General features: G+C 52.7%; 1 protein-coding gene across 1 annotated transcript; it reads right to left on the bottom strand.

The window, feature by feature from the left end:
• Positions 1–2,962: 2,962 nt before the first annotated feature.
• Positions 2,963–19,788, bottom strand: Mylk2 (myosin light chain kinase 2). Its single transcript, XM_090352823.1, has 13 exons — positions 19,719–19,788; positions 15,523–15,621; positions 14,629–15,076; positions 13,688–13,989; positions 12,046–12,151; positions 11,452–11,545; positions 8,431–8,540; positions 8,202–8,343; positions 5,543–5,613; positions 5,320–5,448; positions 4,592–4,744; positions 4,329–4,461; positions 2,963–3,380 (listed from the first exon to the last, which is right to left on the bottom strand). The coding sequence occupies exons 2-13, from the start codon at positions 15,572–15,574 to the stop codon at positions 3,300–3,302; spliced, it is 1,821 nt and encodes a 606-aa protein (XP_090208949.1). The 5' UTR covers positions 15,575–15,621; positions 19,719–19,788; the 3' UTR covers positions 2,963–3,299.
• Between the last annotated feature and the right edge of the window lie 1,105 nt (positions 19,789–20,893).

Genomic DNA, 20,893 nt, shown 5'->3' with positions numbered 1-20,893 from the left:
CCACCACCGCCTTGTTGGGTCCAAGGTGGCCGGTGGAATTTGAGGCCACTCGACCCAGACAGGAAAAGGCAACGTCACCAGCCCTGGGGTAATCCAAACCAGATGTGGCCTCAGTGGCTTCCAGACCCATGGGGGTGGTCACTGTGGGCCCAGCCAAGGCCCAGCGGCAGGAAATGGGCTTGGAGGGAACTCTCTGGGCTGGGACCAGCTGGGAGGAGAGGGTCCCACAGAGTGTCTTAACCCTTCTTGGCCCACATGGAAACCTTGTAGCCAGGCACCTTGGAGGCCCACCATGGACCAGGGAAGGCATGGGACAGACACTGGGGACTGTGCCACGCAGCGGGGAGGGAAGCTCATTGCCTGGTACCCTGGGGACTGCAGGAGCCTAGGTTCAGAGCCAAGGCCCAGGCTTGGCTCCAGCTTGGCAATCCCAAACCAGCCCTGGGCTCCCTCCCTCCCTCCGTCTGGGCAGCTCCTAGGGTGAAAACGCTTTCTCTGTGACAGCCAGGGATGGAAACTCTATTGAGAGCACTGGGGCTGGAGTCCAGGCCTCCCAAGAGGGAAGCTCAGCCCCAGCCTGCAGTAAGAACAAAACCTCTCCCAAGACGCCATTTTCCCCATCAATATGGTCAAATCTGTATTATTTACCCACAGAGACCCGAAGAGGCCCAAAGGTAGCACTTAACTCTCTAAGAGCTTTCCAAACCTGAGGATTGGAGTTCAAAGCCAGCCTGAGCAGTAGAGTCTGCAAGACTTTTCTCTCCAATTATTCAGCTACAAGCCAGAAATGAAGGTATGCCTCAAGTGGTAGAGCCGAGCAAAAAAAAACGAAGGGAGCACACCCAGGCCTTGAGTTCAAGCCCCAGTACTGGCGTGCACATACATAGGCGTGGGCGTGGGCGTGCACAAACACACACACACACACACACACACACACACACACACACACACACACACACACACAGAGCTTTCTAAGACGTGCTCTGAAAAGGAGCTGGGAAAAGACCAGCCTTGTCCATGGTTCTGGGTGGGCTTTTTGCCCAGAACATGTTCATTGTCTATATGGCCTTCGGTAAGTCACTTCTCTCTGAACCTGTTTCCTCACCTGTGAAATACAATGACAGGGCATCCTACCCACTCCCCCTCGACTGTCACAGAAGTGGCAAAGGGCTGGGGGGTGTCAGTCTCACACGAAGGAGGACGCAGAGGCTGGAGTCTGAGGGCTGCTGCTATCTTTGGTGAAGAACCTTTCTCATTTGGGCCTTGGTTTCTTCCACATGGATCCAGGCCTTGGTTCTCTTGCTCACTCCCTCCCCTCCCCTTGGTGGTGATTCATCCTTCATCATCGAGCTGTGTGGCCAAGGCTCAGCCTGGGTGGGGGCCAGTGAGGCCAAGCCGGCCACTCAGCGGAAACCACAGGCCTGGCCCAGCTGGCAGGTGGCGGGCGGGCCGCAAGTGGACGGGCAGGGTGCACGGCCGTGGAGACCCACCTCCCACAGAGATCCCAAACTAGGCTTCGAGCCTCCCAGCTCCCCACACCAGGGCCAAGCTCAGGCCCGGAATTCCTCCATCCTGTACCCCACATGGCACCTACCACAAGGCAGATAGGAGTGAGGTACCTGGCTCTGCCCTCCAGGAGGCAGGAGAGGCATACAAGGCACAGCCAAGGTCTTTGTCCATGGAGGCCAAGACTTGGTGGGAGGTGGCTGTGTAGAGAGTGAGATCAGGGGCTCTGTGCCCAGCCTGGCTGGATGCACGATCTGATTCCACCACTGACTTGCTGGGTGATGTGACCACCCCCCCAAGCCAGAGGCTGAACCTCTTTGAGATTGGCACCCCCATCTCATCACTGTGAGCAGAACCGCAGCCCCTAGTGGGGAGCAGACAGCTGGAAGCCCACCAGCATGGCAGGGCAATAGGAAATGGCCACTGCCCCAGAGGGACACCTGCTCCCTGCTCACGCCTGGCTCTGGTGAGAAGCAGGTAGAGAAGAACTCATTTCTAGCCCCAGCCTCTAACTTTCTGAGAAGTCTTCAAGTTCCTTCTCAGCTCAGCCTCAGTTTCCCCATGCATCAGATGAAGAGTACACTGGCAGCCTCCCTCACCAGCCTGTGACATCCATTGATTCCCCCAATGTGCCCACTATCTTTCATGAAAGTAGGCCCCTCCCCTGCCTCGCCACCCCTCACTTTGCTCCCCTCTGTGAGCCATCTCCTCACAGGGACCGGAGTTCAGACACATGTGTTCAACCAAAAGCTAGTGTGGTCACCACAGGGCGTGGTGACCATGAGAGATGACACTCCTCTCATAATGTGGAAACTGAGGCACAGTGCTAGGAAGTCACTTGCCCAGAGAGACCACCTGCAGATCAGTCAGGCTCCTAAGTTGGCATGTGTAACCAGTACCTGTAGGGGCATACATTCCAGTGCCTGACACAGAGTAGGCACCTCAGCCAACCGTGGTCATCTGATCACACGCAAGCACTGGCACATGCAGTGGGCAGCAGGCCGCATCCAACCTGTACATTTATTTATAAGGCACAAGCTGAGAGTAGGCTGGGAGCACTGCCCAGTGGCCTTCGATCACCTGAGCCTATTGACAACCAGGGGCTAGAGGTGCTTTCCTGTTTCCCAGGCCTCTTCCCCCGACCCGGCCAGGCCTGGGCTGGGTGCCTTGTCTCCCAGAATTCCTGTGTGTTGGTGGTCACAAAGGAGGTGGGAGGGGACTGGGCGGGCCAGATGGTGAGTATGCAAGGCCTTATCTGTTGGGAGAGGGTGTGGGGCATGGAGGTCCTCTTTCACAAAGCCTACTCTGTCTCCCCTGGCAGCTGGACCTTAGAAATCATACACACGGCTTCCTGCCTGTCCCCGCCAGGAATCCCTCCTCCACACCAGCGGAAGCCCTCCTGCTGGACCCCACCCCCACCCCGATATCATCCCACCCCAGCTAGGAGCACGCCCAGGCTGCCCATGTCCCAGGTGGGGCAAAGCAGTTCAAAGGGAAGCTAAGGCAGGGACAGAGTGCGGCTCTGTGCCGTGGAGTCTCGTGTGGTTGGTGGGTCCCATGTCTGTGGGGGAGGCAGTAGCGAGATGGATACAGGCCACTCTCTGAGGTCCGAGGCGGCTCATGTCGGGGAAGCGTCACTGCGTGGGGCGGCGTGGGGAGCCCCGAGCCTCCCAGCCTGGCACAGCCGGTCCTGGCCAGCCGGCCCCAGGGATCTGGCCTGTCTTCTCTGGCCTTCTGTGGCCTCAGCCCTGGCCACTGTGCGGCTGTTTTCAGACCTCAGCTGCTCCTGGGGCTCAGACCCCCAGAGCCATGAGGGCCCCTGAGCTGCTGATCTTCTTGAAGCGATTGGCTGCGCTGACAGCAATGAAATTTTTCTGGAGGTGAGGGGCGGGGTAGGAGAGGGGAGGAGGAGATGAGACAGTGAGTCCTAGTCAATGACCCTTCATTCCAGGAGGGTACAGTACCCAACCTGCCCACAGGAGATGCCATGAAACAAATGGGGCTAAGGAGCCCTACGATGTAGCCCTTGGTCCCCTTATTCATCTCTGGCTTCTGCCTTTCTCACTCTAGCTCAGCCACAATGGCTTCTTCCCTGTTCCTCACACTTGTCAAGTGGGCACTGCCACAGGGCCTTTGTGCTGACAACACCCCCTGCCTGGAAGGTGGTAGAAGTAGAAAGTTTCTACTTCCCATCCCCACAACAAAAATCCCATTTTCTACTTCCCACAAAGGAAGTCCAAGAAGATGGTGCTCCTTGTCTCCTGCTAGACCCACTGCTGCACCCTGGAAGCCCTGAAGTGGCTGCTCAAGAAATATTTGGGTCGGGCTCAGTGGCTCACACCTGTAATCCTAGCCACTCAGGAGGCTGAGATCTAAGGATCATGGTTCAAAGCCAGCCTGGGCACTAAAGACAAGGTACTAAAGACCGTGAGACTCTCAATCTCCAATTAATCACTAGAAAATGGGAAGTGGCACCGTGGCTTCAGGGGTAGGGTGGTAGCCTTGAGCTGAATTGCTCAGGGAAAACGCCCAGGCCCAGAGTTCAAGTCCCACAACCAAAAGCAAAAAAAAAAAGGGGGGGTGGGGAGGAATGATAGAAGAATTATGACCATGTCAGAGACATTTCCCTGAAGAAGGCTCCATTCCAGAGCAAGAGCCAGCCCAGGAATGGGAGGAGAAAGCCAGTCCTTTTCTCTAGACAGCTCCAGGCCTAGTCAACAGAAACTGTCAAGGCAGGGTTGATGAGCTAGGCTCGGGAGCCAGGCCTCTCCCCAATCTGAGGGCTTCCCCACCCCGTCCTCTGCCTTCCCCAGCCCCAGTACCTTCCAGCGTCTCTTCATCAGATATTTCTTCAGCAGGATCTGGGACTTGAGACGGCGGTTACAGCGCTTGGCTTTCTCAGCCAGGTTGTTGAGCCAGGGGTGGGCGAGGCACTGGGCAGCGCTCATCCGGGCCCTGAGTGGGAGGCCTGCTCAGTGAGAGTGGGCATGCACCAGGCCCCATGGCTTCCTAGCCTGGATCCCACCCTGTGAGCAGACACACAGAGCTTGCACACTCAAGAGTTCACGCCCCCGGTAAGCCTTACCCCTGGTCCTTGACGATAAGATTGGAGACAAAATCCTTGGCTTCGTCTGACACAGCCTCGAAGGTCTCTTCATCAAAGTACCAGTTGCCAGACAGAACATTGTTTAGAGTCTCAGTGTCATCATCTCCCAGGAAAGGGGACAGGCCACTCAGCCTGGAGGAAGAGGAAGAAGTCAAGAGTGGGGAGGTGAGGTTGAGGTGATGGGGGAGAGGAAGGGGGCAGAGCCTAGGTAGTAGGTAGCACTGTGTGCTAGAAAGACCCCCAGCTTTCCGAGTGGGACAGACCTGGGTTTGAATCTGGCTGGGTGACTTTGGGCAAGTCACTTCCCCTCTCTGAGCCTCACTCTTCTCATCTGCAAAATGGGCATGAGCACCCTAGCTTCCCAGGGTCACAGGGAAGATGAGGAACGGTGAATACCAGGTGTATGGTGAGTACACACACACACAAAATGTCCACTGTCCCTCTGCTCCCACCCTGGACCATCTGCAATCTGCTAACCAGAGCCCTTGACTGGGGTTCTATGCCATTCAGGGCCTTGGCTTTTCCATCTATAAAATGGGCACCCGTCTCCCTCCCTGGTACTCCCTGTCCCCCCTCCAGTCAAAAAATAAACTCTGGCTGAGGGATCATGGAAGAGGCGCCACCTCACCAGGACCCTGTGGCCCACCTCAGTCTCTACTACCCCTCCCCGGCCCCCGCCAGCCACCGGCCCCGCCCTTGGGGCTCACAGCATGTAGGTGATCACCCCCATACTCCACATGTCTGTCTTGTCGGAGATCTGGTCGTAGTTCACCACCTCCGGGGACAGGAACTCCGGGGTCCCAAAATTCACCTTCAGCTTCTCGTTGGGGTTATACCTGGGGGTGAGGTGAAGCGTTCCGGGCTCAGCCTGTCCCCAAGGCGGCTGCTACCGGGCTGACCCTGCCCGCCCACCCGCCCACCCTGTGCTACCTCCGAGCCAGGCCGAAGTCAATGATCTTCACCAAGTGACCGGTGGTGTTCACGCACAGGACGTTCTCTGGCTGGAGAGACGGCGGTGGCCTGGATTGGCCTCTGACCCAGCTCATCTGCCCCGTCCCGCCAGGTCCACCCATACCCCAGGCTAGATATCCCAGGCTAGCTATGGCAGCCCAAGCTGCCTGGACAGGACAGCCTGACTGCAGAGCCCCTCACACCGCAAGGGAAGAATTCGGAGGCCCTGCTCGGGCCCAGTCTCCCTTGAAGGCCAGCAGAGCCAGCTTGTCCTGAGGCTGTGGAAACAAGGCCACAGAGGAAAAGTGTGCCTCACTCCCGCTGAAGACCAGACAGGGCTCCTGAGAGGCCTGGCTTCCTCCAACTCTCACACATGCACGTCCTGTGCCCACTAGAACGAATGATGATCAACCATGAACGACATAACATTCAGCTAGTATTGCCTTCTTTACATACTTAGGGTCTTGCTCGGTAGGTGCTCTATCATGTGAGCCATGCTTCCAGCCCCCTTTTCCATTGTTTGAGTTTTTTTCCAGATAGGGTTTCCCACTTTTACCCAGGCCGGTTTTATACCACGATCCTCCTACTTATTTTCCTCTTAACTAGGATTATAAGTGTTACGTCACTATATCTGACTTGTGTTTTTGTGAAATAGGGCCAATCTGGAATTTTGATCATCCTATCTCCATTTTTTAGTTATCTGGGATTACAAGTGTGAACCAGCTCCCTTTTATTTGTATTTTTTTTTGAGACAGGGTGGGTCTCACTAGGTCATTCATATTGACCTCAAACTCCTGGGTTCAAGTGACCCTGATTCAGCTTTCTGAGTGACTGGCTTACAGGATTTCCACACACACACACACACACACACACACACACACACACACACACACTTAATTAATTAATTTCTGTTGGTCGTAGGGCTTGACCTCAGAGCCTGGGCTCTTTTCCTCAAGGTTAGCATCTACCACTTTCAGCCACAGCTCCACTTCCACTTTTCTGGTGATTAAATGGAGATGAGTCTCACAGATGGGGCCGGGAGTTTGGCCTAGTGATAAAGTGCTTGCCTAGCATGCAAAAAGACCCGGGTTCAATTCCTTTGTACCACATACATAGAAAAAGCCAGAGGTGGTGCTGTGGCTCAAGTGGTAGAGTTCTAGCCTTGAGAAAGTCCAAGGACAGTGCTCAGGCCCTGAGTTCAAGCCTCATGACTGGCAAAAAAAAAAAAAGTCTCACAGACTTTCCTGCCTGGGCTGGCTTTGAACTGCAATCCTCAGATCTTGGCCTCCTGAGCAGCTAGGATTGAGCCAGGAAGCTGGGTGCTGGTGGCTCACACCTGTAATCCTAGCTACTCAGGAGGCTGAGATCTGAGGATTGCAGCTCAAAGCCAGCTTGGGCATAAAAATCCATGAGACTTTTATCTCCAATTAACCATCAGAAAAAAAAACTTGAAGTGGCACTGTGGCTCAAGTGGTAGAATGCTAGCTTTGAGCTGAAGAGCTCAGGGACAGCACCCAAGCCTAGAGTTCAAACTCCAACAACAACACCAACAAAAGAGAATCAGTGGAGCTGCTGACTGTGCCTTCTCCAGACCTGGCCCATTCTCCACTCATTCCCAGTCAATCATGGACCTGTTTCTAACCCATTTCATGGTGTATAAATGGCATTTAATTAGTCACTAGGCTAAAATTGTCTGCTTTCCTCATTCATCTGTAAGCTCCCTGGGCAGAAAGCAGGTCCTTCATGGTTCCTAAGGCAAAGGCCCCAGGCCGAGGGTGGTCTTACCACAGGGGTCTTAGCTGCCACAGCAGGTGCTCAGCACATGTTATCAAGGAAATAAATGGAAGAGCCACCCATGTACTGAAAAGGGGTTCACATTCTTCAGCATTAATATCTCATCTAATCTTGCCAATTACCCACATGCATCTACCGGGAGAGGGGCACTCACAACCTGGGCAGGCATCTCTAAGCTGCAGCCTCTACCATGTGATGGTGTTTCAGGAGCTAGCTCAGGAAAGGATATACATTGTTGTGTTGCTGCATACACACAGGCTTATGTGTGCATGCATACAAGCATGCATGCACCTGTGTGCCAGTACTGGAGCTTGAATTCAGGGCCTGGGCATTTTTGACCAAGGCTGACACTCTGCCTCTGGAGCCACAGCTCCATTTCCTACTTTATTTTTTGCGGGTCCATGATTGACTAGGAAGGGGTAGAGAATGGGCCAGGTCTGGAGCAGGCACAGACTTCCCTCTCTAGGCTGGTTTTAAACCACGATCCTCAGATTTCAGGCTCCTGAGTGACTAAGATGACAAGCATGAGCCACCCGCCAGCCGTCGACAGGGATTTTGAGTCCGGGTTGACCTTGAATCTGCACCACCTAGCACACTGGCTACCAAAAGCAACCAATGAATGAATAAACCAGCCCATCACAGGCTGACCCTGAGGCGGGTGCTAGACCTTGGGGCTCATGGGGTGCAAATGACTGGGGAACTATTTAATGCTAGACTAGAAGTTACCAGAGAGCCGGGGCATCCGCTCTGCCCATCTCTCTTATGTGCAGCTCCTGACATGTTCGGGAATCTACGGATGGGAGGAAGTGGAGGAGGAGTGGGATGCTGGGGCCCCGGGCAGCACCTTGAGGTCCAGATGCAGCACGTTCATCTTGTGCATGAAGAGGATCCCGTCGCAGATCTGCCTGACGAATACCATGGTATCCACCTCGGTCAGCTGGTAGTCCTCATCCACGATCCTCTCGAACAGCTCACCTCCCTCGATGCTGTGCGCACACATCCCCTCTGCAGCCTTGCGCTGGGCTGCCGGCCCCCCACGGCCCGCCTCCCGAACCCCCTCAGCCGCTACTCACTACTCCATGAACAGGATGATCTCGTGGGCCGTCTCCATGGCAGCGTAGAGCTGGATGAGATTGCGGTGGTTCAGCTGGTTCATGACCTCAATCTCCAGCATCACCATTTCCTGGGGGGGGGGGGGGGGTCAGAGCAGCCAAAGGGGCCAGGGGAGCGTCATCAGCCTTCCGCCCTCCAAACGGGGTGGTCCCACCCTGTTCTTGATATCCCTCAGGCCTCTGCCTCGAGTCCACGGCTTGACACTATATCCAAATATGATGGATGTGCAATTCCATAGCTCTGCCTCTGAGCTCTCCTGCAGCGACCGTTTCCAAAACAGCCAGCTGCCTCTTTGTCATGTGCCTTGGATGGCTAAGAGGATCTCAAATGGATCTACTACAAAATTAAGCCTTGGTGACATCACTACGCCCGCTGAGCTGCCCTCCCTTGCCAAGCTTCACCCCTGCATTCAGGATAAAAGGCCCCGGGCAACCTTCGGTGCTCCTTTCTCTCCTGTTCTGCAGGTGGTCCCGTCCCTCAGTGAGTCCTTTAATAAAACTCCATCTTCAAACTAGACTCCAAGTCCAGTCATTTCTCACCCACCTCCAGCTCTGTTCTCCTAGGCCTAAGCCACGATTATTTGTCACTTTCAGAAGGCTCACAGGCCAGTTATCACATTGGTGGGTGGATAGCATCTGTCTAGGAATATTCACACTGTGGAAATCTGTGCAATATCAGGCCTCTCCCTGCAGCAGCTGCTCCTAGGGTTCATGTGAAACAACAAGGCAGCTCGTGATCCCGTCCCTCAACCTCGCCTTACTGCCACTGTCTCAGCCGAGCTTTGTCCCACCCTCCCACCACCCCACCATCCTATCTACAAGCAGCCACCACGCACCCTGGTTCTCTATTCCTTACCTGGCGCTATCTTTCTTCCTAGCACTTCTCAGTCCCTGACACTTGTTCCTTTCCTTTTGTCTTAGCTTCTAGCTAAGACACGTGTCGAACCCAGTACCTGGCACCGTGAATGGCAAGAAAAATACTCAGCTGTCAATTAACCAGTAGCTGGTGCCAATAAATTCCTGCTGTACATAGGTCTTGAGCAGCTACTGAACCAAGTTCTGGGATAGAGGCTCTCTGATCTGCAGGGTCCTTGCTAGGCTCTGCTTTATGTGTCTGCACCTCCTCAAAGCTCACTTTTCAGCATCCCTGCTATTTTTGGCCTGTAGGCCTTTATTCCTATAGATCCTTCTTTCCTTTTCCCTTCCTTTCCTTTCCTTCCCTCCCCTTCCATTCTATTCCAACCTATTCTCCCCTATCCCATTCCATTCAATCCTGTCCTTTCCTGTTTTCTTGTTTGTTTGTTTTTTTTTTTGCCAGTCCTGGGCTTGAGCTCAGGTCCTGAGCACTGTCCTTGGACTTTCTCAAGGTTAGAGCTCTACCACTTGAGCCTCAGCACCCCTTCCAGCTTTTTTCTATGTATGTGGTACCGAGGAATCAAACCCAGGTCTTTGTGCATGCTAGGCAAGCACTCTACCACTAGGCCAAACTCCCAGCCCTTCCTGTTTTTGTTTTTGGTTTTTTTGTGTGTGTATGGGTAGGGGGTCATGGGGCTTGTACCTGGCCTGGGCGCTGTCCCTGAGCTCTTCAGCTCAAGGCTACCTCCATACCCTTGAGCCAAGCACCACTTCCCATTTTCAAGAGGTTAATTGGAGTTAAGAGTCTCAGGTCCTTTCGTGCCCTGGCTGGCTTTGAACCTTGATCCTCAGATCTCAGCCTCCTGAGTAGCTAGGATTATAGGCGTGAGCCACTGTGCCTGGCCTCCTTTTCTGTTTTTGCTTTGTTTTTTTTCTTTTGGTATAGGCGTGAGCCACTGTGCCTGGCCTCCTTTTCTGTTTTTGCTTTGTTTTTTTTCTTTTGGTCAGTGGTGGAGCTTGAACTCAGGGCCTGGACCCTGTTCCTGAGCTTTTTTGCTCAAGGATAGCACTCTACCACTTTGAACCACAGTGCCACTTTGAGTTTTTCTGGTAGTTAACTTGAAATAAGAATTTCATGGGGGCTGGGAGTTTGGCCTAGTGGTAGAGTGCTTGCCTAGCATGCACTAAGACCTGGGTTTGATTCCTCGGTACCACATACATAGAAAAAATAAGCCAGAAGTGGTGTTGTGGCTCAAGTGGCGGAGAGCTGGCCTGGAGGAAAGCCCAAGGACAGTTCTCAGGTCCTGAGTTCAAGCCCCAGGACTGGCAAAAATTTAAAAAAAAAGATTTTCATGGACTTTCCTGTCTGCTTTCCTCAGATTTTCACCTTCTGAACAGCTAGGACTATAGACATGAACTACCAACAGCTAGGACTATAGACATGAACTACCAGTGCCCAGCTTCCATTTTATCCTATTCTGTTCTTTTCCATTCTATACTATTCCATTCTTTCCCATTTTATGATCTTTTCCATCCTATTCTATCCCATTCTTCTAATCTATCCTCTCCTACAAAGTCTTCGCCCTGGAGAAGTTGGTCCAAGAAGCTTCCTCAGGCTGAGTCAGGAAGCTCTCCCATACTCAGAACCCCCCAGCTTCCCTGAGTTACAGCTCTCAGCATACCAGGCAGTAAGGCTGTCGTCACCACCTCACACACCAGCTCCTTCCCCTACGTGAGCCTATGTCTATATTCCCAGGACAAGAACTGCTCCTGGCCTTGGAGCTTGGCCCACACTTGGAGGTAAGGCAAAGCACTACACAGAGCTTCCTCACTGTCGTCAACTCCCAGAGGACACTTGAGGACCCTAGTGCCCAGCAGAGGCCTGCCTCCGAGCCCACACGTGTATCACTGAATTGAACCCAGGGCATGAACAGGCCCGTACCTAGAAGATGTCCCTAGAGAAGTTCACTAACTGGGTGTATGATTTATGGTTTGGGGTACCAGGCACCTCAGCAAGTCTCCCCACCTCATATCTTCAATGAGGCAAGTTTCACATACCAGCCTGGGCCCAGCAGTGCAGGCTTAGGAAGACACCCCCTCTCTGGCACAGCCAGCTTTCCCCACTACCTTGTCCTTGGGAGTCTGTTTCTTGATGACCTTGGCTGCCAGTTTGAGGCCTGTGGCTTTCTCTGTGCAGGTACAGACAGCTCCGAACTTGCCACTGGAAAAAGAAGATGTGGGGTTGAGGGGGATGGGTCCATTCTTGGCCCCAGGCCTTGAGAGGTGAGAACATTCATCCCTACAAGCCCCAAACCTCTCTCCTGAAGCTGGGAGCTTTATATTTGCCAGGATAAGAGATGGAGGAGGCTGGGAACCACACACACCAAATGCATGGACCACCCTGTGCTCCTGGATCCAAGGTGTGTGGCCCTGGGAGGGACCTATACAGGGTAAGGTGGACAAGGATACTGCGTAGCAGGGAAGGAATGCTCTGTTAATGGTGCCATCCCAAACCAGCTTGTTTGCCTTGAGGGGTCCCTGTGGTGCCTGGAATGGAGGCAGAAGTCAATACTGGTGTCTGTGGAAATGACACCCTGCATACCAGCACATGATAATTGGTACACCACGCAGAAGTGACCATATTCACATAGGCCCATGCCCTCTACACACCGAGGCCTCCTCCCCTGCCCATGTTCCCCACCCCAGGATCCCCTCTCTCACCCTCCCAGTGCCTCCTTGGAGTTCATGCTGAATTCACTATTCACGTTTCCGGTCCTCAGTTCCACGATGCGATGTGGGAAGGGGGCTGGGGGTGGTGGGCAGTCATCTGGGGAGGCAGAACAGAGTTGAGGTCATTGTTAGGATTTCTGGGGATCCAGCTTGACAGCAAGCACCTGCCCCGGTCTGGGTCCCCCCCCCCAGGGAATTTTTGTTTTTTGTTTTTTTTTTTGCCAGTCCTGGGCTTGGGCTCAGGGCTTGAGCACTGTCCTTGGACTTTCTCAAGGCTAGCACTCTACCACTTGAGCCTCAGTACCACTTCCGGCTTTTTGTATGTATGTGGTACCGAGGAATCGAACCCGGGTCTTCGTGCATGCTAGGCAAGCACTCTACCACTAGGCCAAACTCCCGCCAGCCCCCCAGGGAATTTAAGTTCACTACATGATACCTGGGGGACACCTGGCTCCAGGACAGGGGATAGGAGACCCAGTTTCCTATTTCAGCTCTGCTGCTGACACCTAAAATAGCCTTGGAAAGTGTCTGCCCCGTCAGAGGGGACCCAGCTTCTCCTGGCAGAAGAATGAGACAGCTGAGCGGACCTCTATGACCTTTATTGTAAGATAGCTGTTTTTCCATTTTAAAACACTACCCAATAACCCCATACAGCAGTCATGAATCTCAGAGAACAGGGTTCTGTGTCTGAATGACCTGCCCACCATCCCCTCTTGATTTCCCTACAGCTCTGGGACAGAGCAGTTTGGTAGGAAGAGGCTGCCATCTAGAGGCCATTATGTGGAACTGCGGGCCATGGAGGCCATGGGCTGAGTCATCGGGAATGGAAACCTCTTTATAAATAGCTAGAGACGCCAGGGAAACCGGGCTGGTGATAAATCAGACAGCCCTTGGAGGTGGTTCAGGTCCTGTCACCCCGAGGATGTGATCTCTGGGCGGGGTGGAGGTCTCTGTCGCCGCTGGGGGCAGGAGGCAGGGCCCCTGGCTGCCGCCCAGCCGCCAAGTCTTCCCACCCAGTCTGGGTGGCACTGTGCCGCTCACCAGGCAGACTGGCGGGTCTCCCAGAGCACCTCAGCCTGGAGGAAGGGGTGTCGGGACAGTCTGGCCTCTCCTGACCCCATCTCACCTCATCCCCAGCCCTACTGAACCCCTGCTGTGCCCCCTCCCTCTTCCGCAGCATCCCAAGCTCCATTAAGTTCAACTCTGAGCACCTATCTCACATGCCCAGCTTCCTTAGTCACTGAACCTGCACACCAACACTGGTCCTCAGCTCATAAACTTCTATGGCTTTCATGACACCCCAGGATGGAGTTTGCCAAAGGCTTTTATAGATTGTCCCCACATTCTATTGTCATCAAGTGTGTGTTGTTCCAAGTATCTGCATGATTTCTTAAAACCAAAAATCCAAAGAAGACAGTGGCATTAGATGTCTTTATGTTTTCATACACGCCATTTCCCCTTTTCCATTTCTATCCAAAGGAAATAATTCCTAGAGGCTGAGTGTCATTTAGTCAGGTTAAGTCTGTCTGAGGTCTAATTCAGACCCCTAACAGGAGCCACTTGGGACTGATGGGCCCCGTCCCTCCCCATCACCAGGATAGCCCCAGCCAGCTGCCACCCTCCCCTGGCTTACCCAAAATCTGGAAGCAGTCCTCCTCTCTGGCTGTGAGACAGAGGGCGGGTCCTGCCTCCGATCTCTCTGAGGGAACAGCCTGGAACTCGATCCCCGTCGAGGCGTCCCCTTGCACTTTAGCCTGGCCAGCCTGGCTTGGGGCTTTCTGTGCTTCTTCCTTCTGGCTTCCTGCTGGGGTGTTCTTCTCTCCTCCTTCTGCCTTGGCTGGCCCAGGAGCTGGAGGGGCAGGGGTCACAGGCACCCCTTCAAAGATGAGTTCTGATGCCTCACTCAGGAGCTTCTCAGCCAGCTGCTTCTCAGAACTAGAAAGTGAGAAGAGAGGTGAAGTGCTTTAGGCAAGTGTGGATGCTTCTAGAAACTCACCTGTCATCTAGAGCTAGTCCAAACCTGCCTCTCTCCACACCTCCATGGTACATCCACATTCACATTGTAGGTAATCAAGGGATGCCTGGTTCAAAATCATTAATAACTATGAATAGAATTGCTGGTAGTGTTAATCCTAATATAGATACAACTAGGGAGCTACGTAGCTCTTGATTCATAAAATCCGTGAGGATGGTAATGGATATGAGTGCACAATCACCAAATTGATGGTAATTCATTTTTGTGGTTTATAATATGGCATGAATGATCTCATGTAACATAACTTTTCTAGTATACTAATCATCGCTATTAAGAAAAGCTATCCAAGCCCATGGAATAAAAAGCACTCTGGATCCTGGAAGCCTAGAACACACAAGAGAAAAGTAGCATGGATGGTTTGGGGGGCACATGGCCCACCTGGCATTCTGAAGGCACAGGGTGGTCCAGCCAGTAGCCAGAACAGAGGCTGTCCTCCCCATACTGCACATAATGACTGCAGGGCTCGATCAGGGAAACTAAGCATGACTCCCAAAAAACAATGATGGGACCCTTCCCACCTTGGAGCAGGAAGCACTCACCTTGAGATGACAGCAGGGCAGCTGGGGCTATGCAGAAAGGCAGGTGAGCCCCTTCTGGCCGCAGCTTGGCTCTCTGTTTCCTTCTTGCCCACTTTGGGCTCTTTAGGATCCTGGAGGCCTGAGGGTCCCTGCTCAGCATCAGGTTTTTTGATGCTGGCCTGGGCTGTGGAAGTCTCCTGGGGCAGGGCTGCTGGCTGCCCTGTACTGCCCTCTGCAGCGCTGCCCTCGGCAGGGCCCCCTCCCTCATCAATGGCACCCACTCCCTCAGGGGCCTCGCTGCTAGATGGGGGTGGGGGCAGGGCACCACCCCCTTTCTCTGGAGCGGGGGCTTTGGCATCTTCTTTCAGGGAGGATAGGTCCGGATCTTCCTTCGGATCTGCTTGTGTGTCTGGGGAGTCTCTCTGTGTAGCTGGAGGTCCTTCCCTGGCAGCATTTTCTGGTGCCTTGTCTGCAAAGGAGGTGAGAGACCCATCAGGACCAACCTTGTCCTCCTCTGTCCACAGCCAGGCTGGACAGAGACCAGCTCTGCGCCTGCACCACTCCTCCAATGCAGTCAGTCGTTCTGAGCCTCTGGAACCACTTTGGCCTGGAGATGGGCTGCCAGGACCTTGGAGGCCTCTGGGCCTTTCTGGATAGGCCTCACTGCCCGTGCCTCTACCCCTCCCATCACATTTAGCATCCCCAGCAGCCTTCCAAGGAGACTGCACGTCTTCCTGGTCTCTCCAGGGAGGGCTACATGTGGGCCCTGGAGCCAGCCCAACCCCACCCCAAAATCATTCTGACTTTTGAGTACCCCAGGCAGTGTGCAAAGACACCCCCCAAATACATCTCCCTCTGAGCAACTCAAACACCCCCTCCCAAGCTCCTCCTCCACCCCTTGTCCCGAGTTGGCACCTGTTGATGGGCTCTGGGTTTCCAGTTCAACTGCTCCGTTTTCTGTGGCCATGAGGTAGGGAAGATGTGCTTCTGTTTGCCTAACTCAAGTCTTTCTAGCTGCAGAGAGAAGAATGAGGTATGCTGAGGCCTCCTCTTAGCCTGGCTGTGGCAACAGGAGACCAAGGGAAGCTGACTGAGGGAGAGAGACCAACCTAAGTAGAGCGGGACAATCTGGCGGTGGCTGTGTCACAGCGGCTGCTGGCTGCTCAGAAGCAGTGGTTGTAAGGGATTGAGCTTGGTGGGCAGAGGCGGAGGCAGGGTTGCGGGCAGTGGAGGCGGGGACGGGGAAGAGGATCCCTTACACCAGGGGCCACGCAGCTCAGGCTGCCACCACCTGTCACTCTTGGCCCCCGTTCAGAGGACACGGCATTCTTCCCACGGCCTGACTGGGGGTAACATGGTGTTGGAAGCAGCAAGAAGAGAAGAGGGGGCAGCCCTTTCCCTAGACCTTATCCAGTATTCCCTATTTGGACAGGATCAGAGAGGGTCCTTGGAAGGAAGAGGGGATTTCAGGCAAGATTTCTGCCCAGGCTCATCCTTGGCTCTGCCTGCTAGCATGCCACAGCTCCTAAGGGTTCCCCAGAATGTGGGGAGAGTTATGCAGGCCCAGGATAACTACCTTGAACCCCAGTGCCTAACTCTGTGCTTCTGGTATCCGGACCTTCTTGGACCACCATTGGGTAAGAAATTGCTTCAGGCCTGAAAATACTTTCTTTGGGGAAAAAAAAAATCTGTATTTGTCAGGCTCCTGGGGTCCCAGAAGCTGCCTCAGTGCTTGGCAGATGTCTGCAGCTCCTCCTTTGGGCAGAGCTGCAGTTCTGCCTGGAAGCAGGGGCTGGTGAAATCGTTTCAAAGATTCTGTTGCTCAGCTGAGCTGGGATGGGGAGAATCCTGCTCCTGGAGCCTTCCAACGCTCAGCTTTCCCTGAAAATGGGCCAGGGCCGAGCGCGTCTGAAAGATCTGGGCAGTGGTCTCCTGGGTTTAGGCTCCGACTGCAATCAACCATCCTATCACTAATCTCTACATAAAACTGAGGGCAACAGCTACTGCCCTGACATGGGGGGAGAAAGGAAGGACCGAGGAGTGAGAAGAATATCTCTCAGGAAAAGAGAAGCTCGATGAAGTGTGAAACAGCCTCTCAAGTGAAGGGGAGAAAAAGCAAAGCGAGGAAAGAGCACGGCGAGAATGTGCGACAACGGGATGAGCGTGACATGGAATTTGTTTACTTTGTACACAGAAGAATTTGATCTGAGTGCCAGTGGCTCACATCTGTAATTCTCAATCCCTAGGAGGCTGAGATCAGGAAGGTTTGAGGCCAGTCTGGGCAGAAAAGTCTTGAGACTCCCTGTCTAAAATAACCAGCTAGAGTTTTGCAAAAATAACAAAAAGCCAGGCTGCAAAAAAGCAAGGTAGAAGTCATGGCTCAAATGAGAGAGTACTAGCCAAATAAGCTATCTAAGTGCTACACCAAGCAAGCAAGCAAGCATAGGTTCTGAGTTCAAACCCTAGTAGTGGGAGAAAAGAAGTGAATTTTATTTTATTTATTTTTTTTTGGTTAGGATATTTGAATTCTAGACCTGGGCGTGGTCCCTGAGCTCTTCAGCTCAAGGCTACCCCCCTACCCCTTGAGACACAGCCCGACTCCCCCCTTTTTAGGCATTAATTGGAGATGAGTCTCTCTGTATTTTGTGCCTGGGCTGGCTTTGAACCGCGATCTTTATATCTCAGCCTCCTGAGTAGTTAGGATTACAGGTATAAGCCACTGCATCCAGCAAAGTTTTTAAATTTTTCAGACAGAAAAGCTTGTTAAATTATACCATAGTTTTAATTTTTTTTCTTCTTGATCTAGGTGCCTTTTGCCTACCAGGCCCTCACCATGCTCTGCCCTTTTTACTTTTTTACTTGAACTAGGAACTATGTTGAATGCATTATGTTCCAAGAGGAATAACTTAAAAAAAAAAGACAGGCGAGGGCCGGGAGTTTGGCCTAGTGGTTAAAGTGCTTGCCTAGCATGCATGAAGACCTGGGGTCAATTCCTCAGTACCACATACATAAAAAAAGCTGGAAGTGGTGCTGAGGCTCAAGTGGTAGAGCTCTAGCCTTGAGAAAACCCAAGGACAGTGCTCAGGCCCTGAGCTCAAGCCCAGGACTGGCAAAAAAAAAAAAAAAAAAAAAAAGAGACAGGTGGAAGGACAAGGTTTTTATTAGAATATGTCAGCTGTACATAGGGTATGCCATTGTGACATTTCCACACATATATACTGTATCCTGACCAACCTAACATCCTCTTATCACACTCTCTTTATCATTTCAACAGGTTTTTATTGTTTTGTTTTCATTCTCATCTCTCTTTTTACCAGCCCTCCCTTCCATTTCAAACCCCAGCAGAATCTGAGCCAGAAGCAGGGCTCTTTTTTGTGTGTGTATCAATCCTGGGGCTTGAACTCAGGACCTGGGCACTGCCCCTGAGTTTCTTTTGCTCAAGGCTCACACTCTTCCACTTGAGCCACAGTGTTCTTCCTGGCATTTTCTGAGTTGTTTGTTGAGGATAAGTATTTCGTAGCCTTTCCTGCCTGGGCTGGCTTTGAACTATGATCCTCAGATCTCAGCCTCCTGAGTAGCTAAGATTATAGCCAGAGCCACCAGCACCCAGCTCAGAAGCAAGGTTCTCCATATGAGCTAGTAAAACCAGAATTGGAGCTCCTGTTCCAGTCTGGACCGTATAGACAGCCTGACTCTCCTCTCTAGGCCTGGCTTCCTTTCTTCTATTTCTCTTTTTCCAAGTCTAGTTGACCGCCTGCCTCTTCCAGGTGCCTGTGTAACACCTGCCATGTGCAATGGCTTGGCTCTCTGTAGATCATTCACTCTGAATAACTTGCCCCAAATCACCTGGCTTAGGAGTACCTGAGCTGAGGTCCAAGTCTCATCTCTCCTAAGGGCAGGAGCTCCCACTCCCTACACATCCACCAATGACCTATCTTGTCTCTAGACATCATTTGAGTAATCCCTATGAGCTATGCTCACTCTGTTTTCTAGATGAGGAGCGTTAAAGGAATGGGTATCTTACCTGAAGTCAGCAAAAAAGGGAGGGCTGGAGGTGGAGCTCAGTGATAGAGCACTTGCTCAGTCCAAGCATTAGCCTATGGTTTATTCCCAGCACTGAGAAACTCCACACACACACACACACACACACACACACACACACACACACACACACACACACCACAGAGTTGAGTCAGAAGTGTACTTTTGTCAAAGAATTCTTCCCTAACTAAAATTTCCCAGGATACACCTCGTCCTTTTCTCCCTGCCGGCTACCACTCTCCCTTCTGCCCTGTGGATAGCAGCATTCTGAGAGGCAAAATGGTTCCCATCCTTGCCTATGACTGGGACTTTCTGGACATGTTGGCATGCCACTCCTCCAATGCCCCAGGCTGATCCCATCGTGGGTGGACATTCTGGGCACACGATGCTCACGCGTATCCCCAGCAGTAAGCATGTCTGTCAGCATTTGATGAGTAATGCCTGAGTGGCCGCCAGCCTCCAGCTTTGAGTCTAAAGCTTTGCTTTACCCCTACTGACATCTGTGAAGACCACTGTGGTTAACGGTAGTCAGTCATCAAGTGCCCATCCACTATTGGCCCGGACCAACTGTGCCAAGGGCTTTACCCAGCTTCCCAGACCCACACAAGAGACTATCCTCGGGCTTGAATTCAGGACGTAGGTACTCTCCCTTTTGTTCTCAAGGGACAGCTTGTTGCTTGAGCCATAGCTCCACTTCTAGCTTTGTGGTTGTTAACTAGATATAAGAGTCTCACAGAGTTTCCTGCCCAGGCTGGCTTTGAAACTTGACCCTCAGATCTCAGTCTACTGAGTAGCTAGGATAACAAGTCTGAGCCATTGCATCCCTACCTTGCTTTGATTGTGTGTGTGTGTGTGTGTGTAAGACTGGTGCTCTACCACTTGAACCACAACTCCACAACTCCACAAAGACTAATGTTCAGGGAGGGTAAGTTGCATGTCCCCAAAGTGACAAAACTTAGTAAGTGGCTTTAAACAACTCAGACCAAAAGTTAGGCTAGGACAACTGAAGGGGCTTTACTTGTTAATTTTATTATTGTTATGATTCTTAAATAGAAACAACTAAGACTTACTGAACTCTTTGCTAAGTTGGCTGGGCGCTGGGGTCTATAACTTGATGCCTGTTCTTTAACTGCCCTGCTTGGTGGGCAGTGAAACTGCAACCACCAAACTCTGTAGTTGCCAAGTTGCCATTGGTTTCCTGTGTGGGGAAGATACACAAAGCATTTAGAGTGGTTCAGGAATGCCTAGGCCATGCTGCAAAAATGTCAGCAATTCCATCCCATTTCACAGATGTGGCAGGAAAACAGTCACGGGGCCAAGTCACAAAGTTGAGATTGGAACCATCTAACTCAAGGCTTAGCTCACAACCACTCTACCCTATTACTTTCCACTCACTGACAGGGGGGCTGGAGCAGTGCTTGGTCTACTGCTACGGGTCCAGGGTGGGCTCTGTAATGTGATGGAAACCTCGGTTAGAGGCCCCAGCTATTCCTGTCCACTCTGTCACAGTGCCTTCTGCTGGGACGGAAGGCTGGCCTGGTTCCGATCTTCGGGATTGCCAGCTGTTCCCAGGGACTCCCCATGCTTCTCAAATCTCCCTTGGAGGCACAGGGGTGGGGCACAGGGAAATCTCCACCCAGCTGGGGGCTGCCAGTGCCCCTGCCCACCCTTCAGAAGGGGCTTCCCCACCCACAGCAGCTGTGCAGGCACCCTCCTGCCTCTACAGGGACAGGACCGGAAGTGGGGCAATGCCAGGACCAATTAAACCCAGCCAGGGGAATTAAGGTCAGCAGGATGCGATTATGCCTGATGGATTTAACAAGGCCAGAGGGAAGGTTTCTCCAGCCAGAGTTCACGGCTCCTTAGGCCTTGTGCCCTGGGTAGTTCTGCCTTCCAGGAGCCTGCGCTCTGAGGCCTTCTATCTCTGGGAGAATTCGTTGGGAGTAGAGGGGTTAAGTCCACTGGGCACCATTTATTTGGCTCTTAAGAGGAAACCAGCCTAGCCAAGAGGCTTTAAAAGGACCTACTCAGAGGATACATTCCCTGCCTGACCCTTTCCCTGCTCTGCCACAATGGAAAATCCAAGGAGTTGAGCAACAACCTTTTTGCCTCCAGAAGAGAGCAGCCAACTCTCCATCCTGCTCCTAGTCTGAAAGCCTCTCAGGGAAGTCGTTAGTCTGAGGTACCTTGCCCTCCCACCTTGGGCTTCTGAGGTCAGAGCTTTGGCAGTAGCTCCTGCTTGTAC

Source organism: Megascapheus bottae, chromosome 18 (genome assembly GCF_031878675.1).
Source record: "Megascapheus bottae isolate mThoBot1 chromosome 18, mThoBot2.hap1, whole genome shotgun sequence".
NCBI lineage: Eukaryota > Metazoa > Chordata > Mammalia > Rodentia > Geomyidae > Megascapheus > Megascapheus bottae.
The sequence above is the reverse complement of the archived record's forward strand: the minus strand, read 5'-3'. Positions and strand labels throughout refer to the sequence as shown.

Coding starts and splice junctions, on each gene's coding strand:
- Mylk2 (XM_090352823.1), bottom strand. CDS start 15,574: ATGGCCACAGAAAACGGAGCAGTTGAACTGGAAACCCAGAGCCCATCA. Junction 15,077..15,522: donor AACCCAGAGCCCATCAACAG/GTGCCAACTCGG, acceptor CCTCCTTTGCAG/ACAAGGCACCAGAAAATGCT. Junction 8,344..8,430: donor ATCATCCTGTTCATGGAGTA/GTGAGTAGCGGC, acceptor GTGTGCGCACAG/CATCGAGGGAGGTGAGCTGT.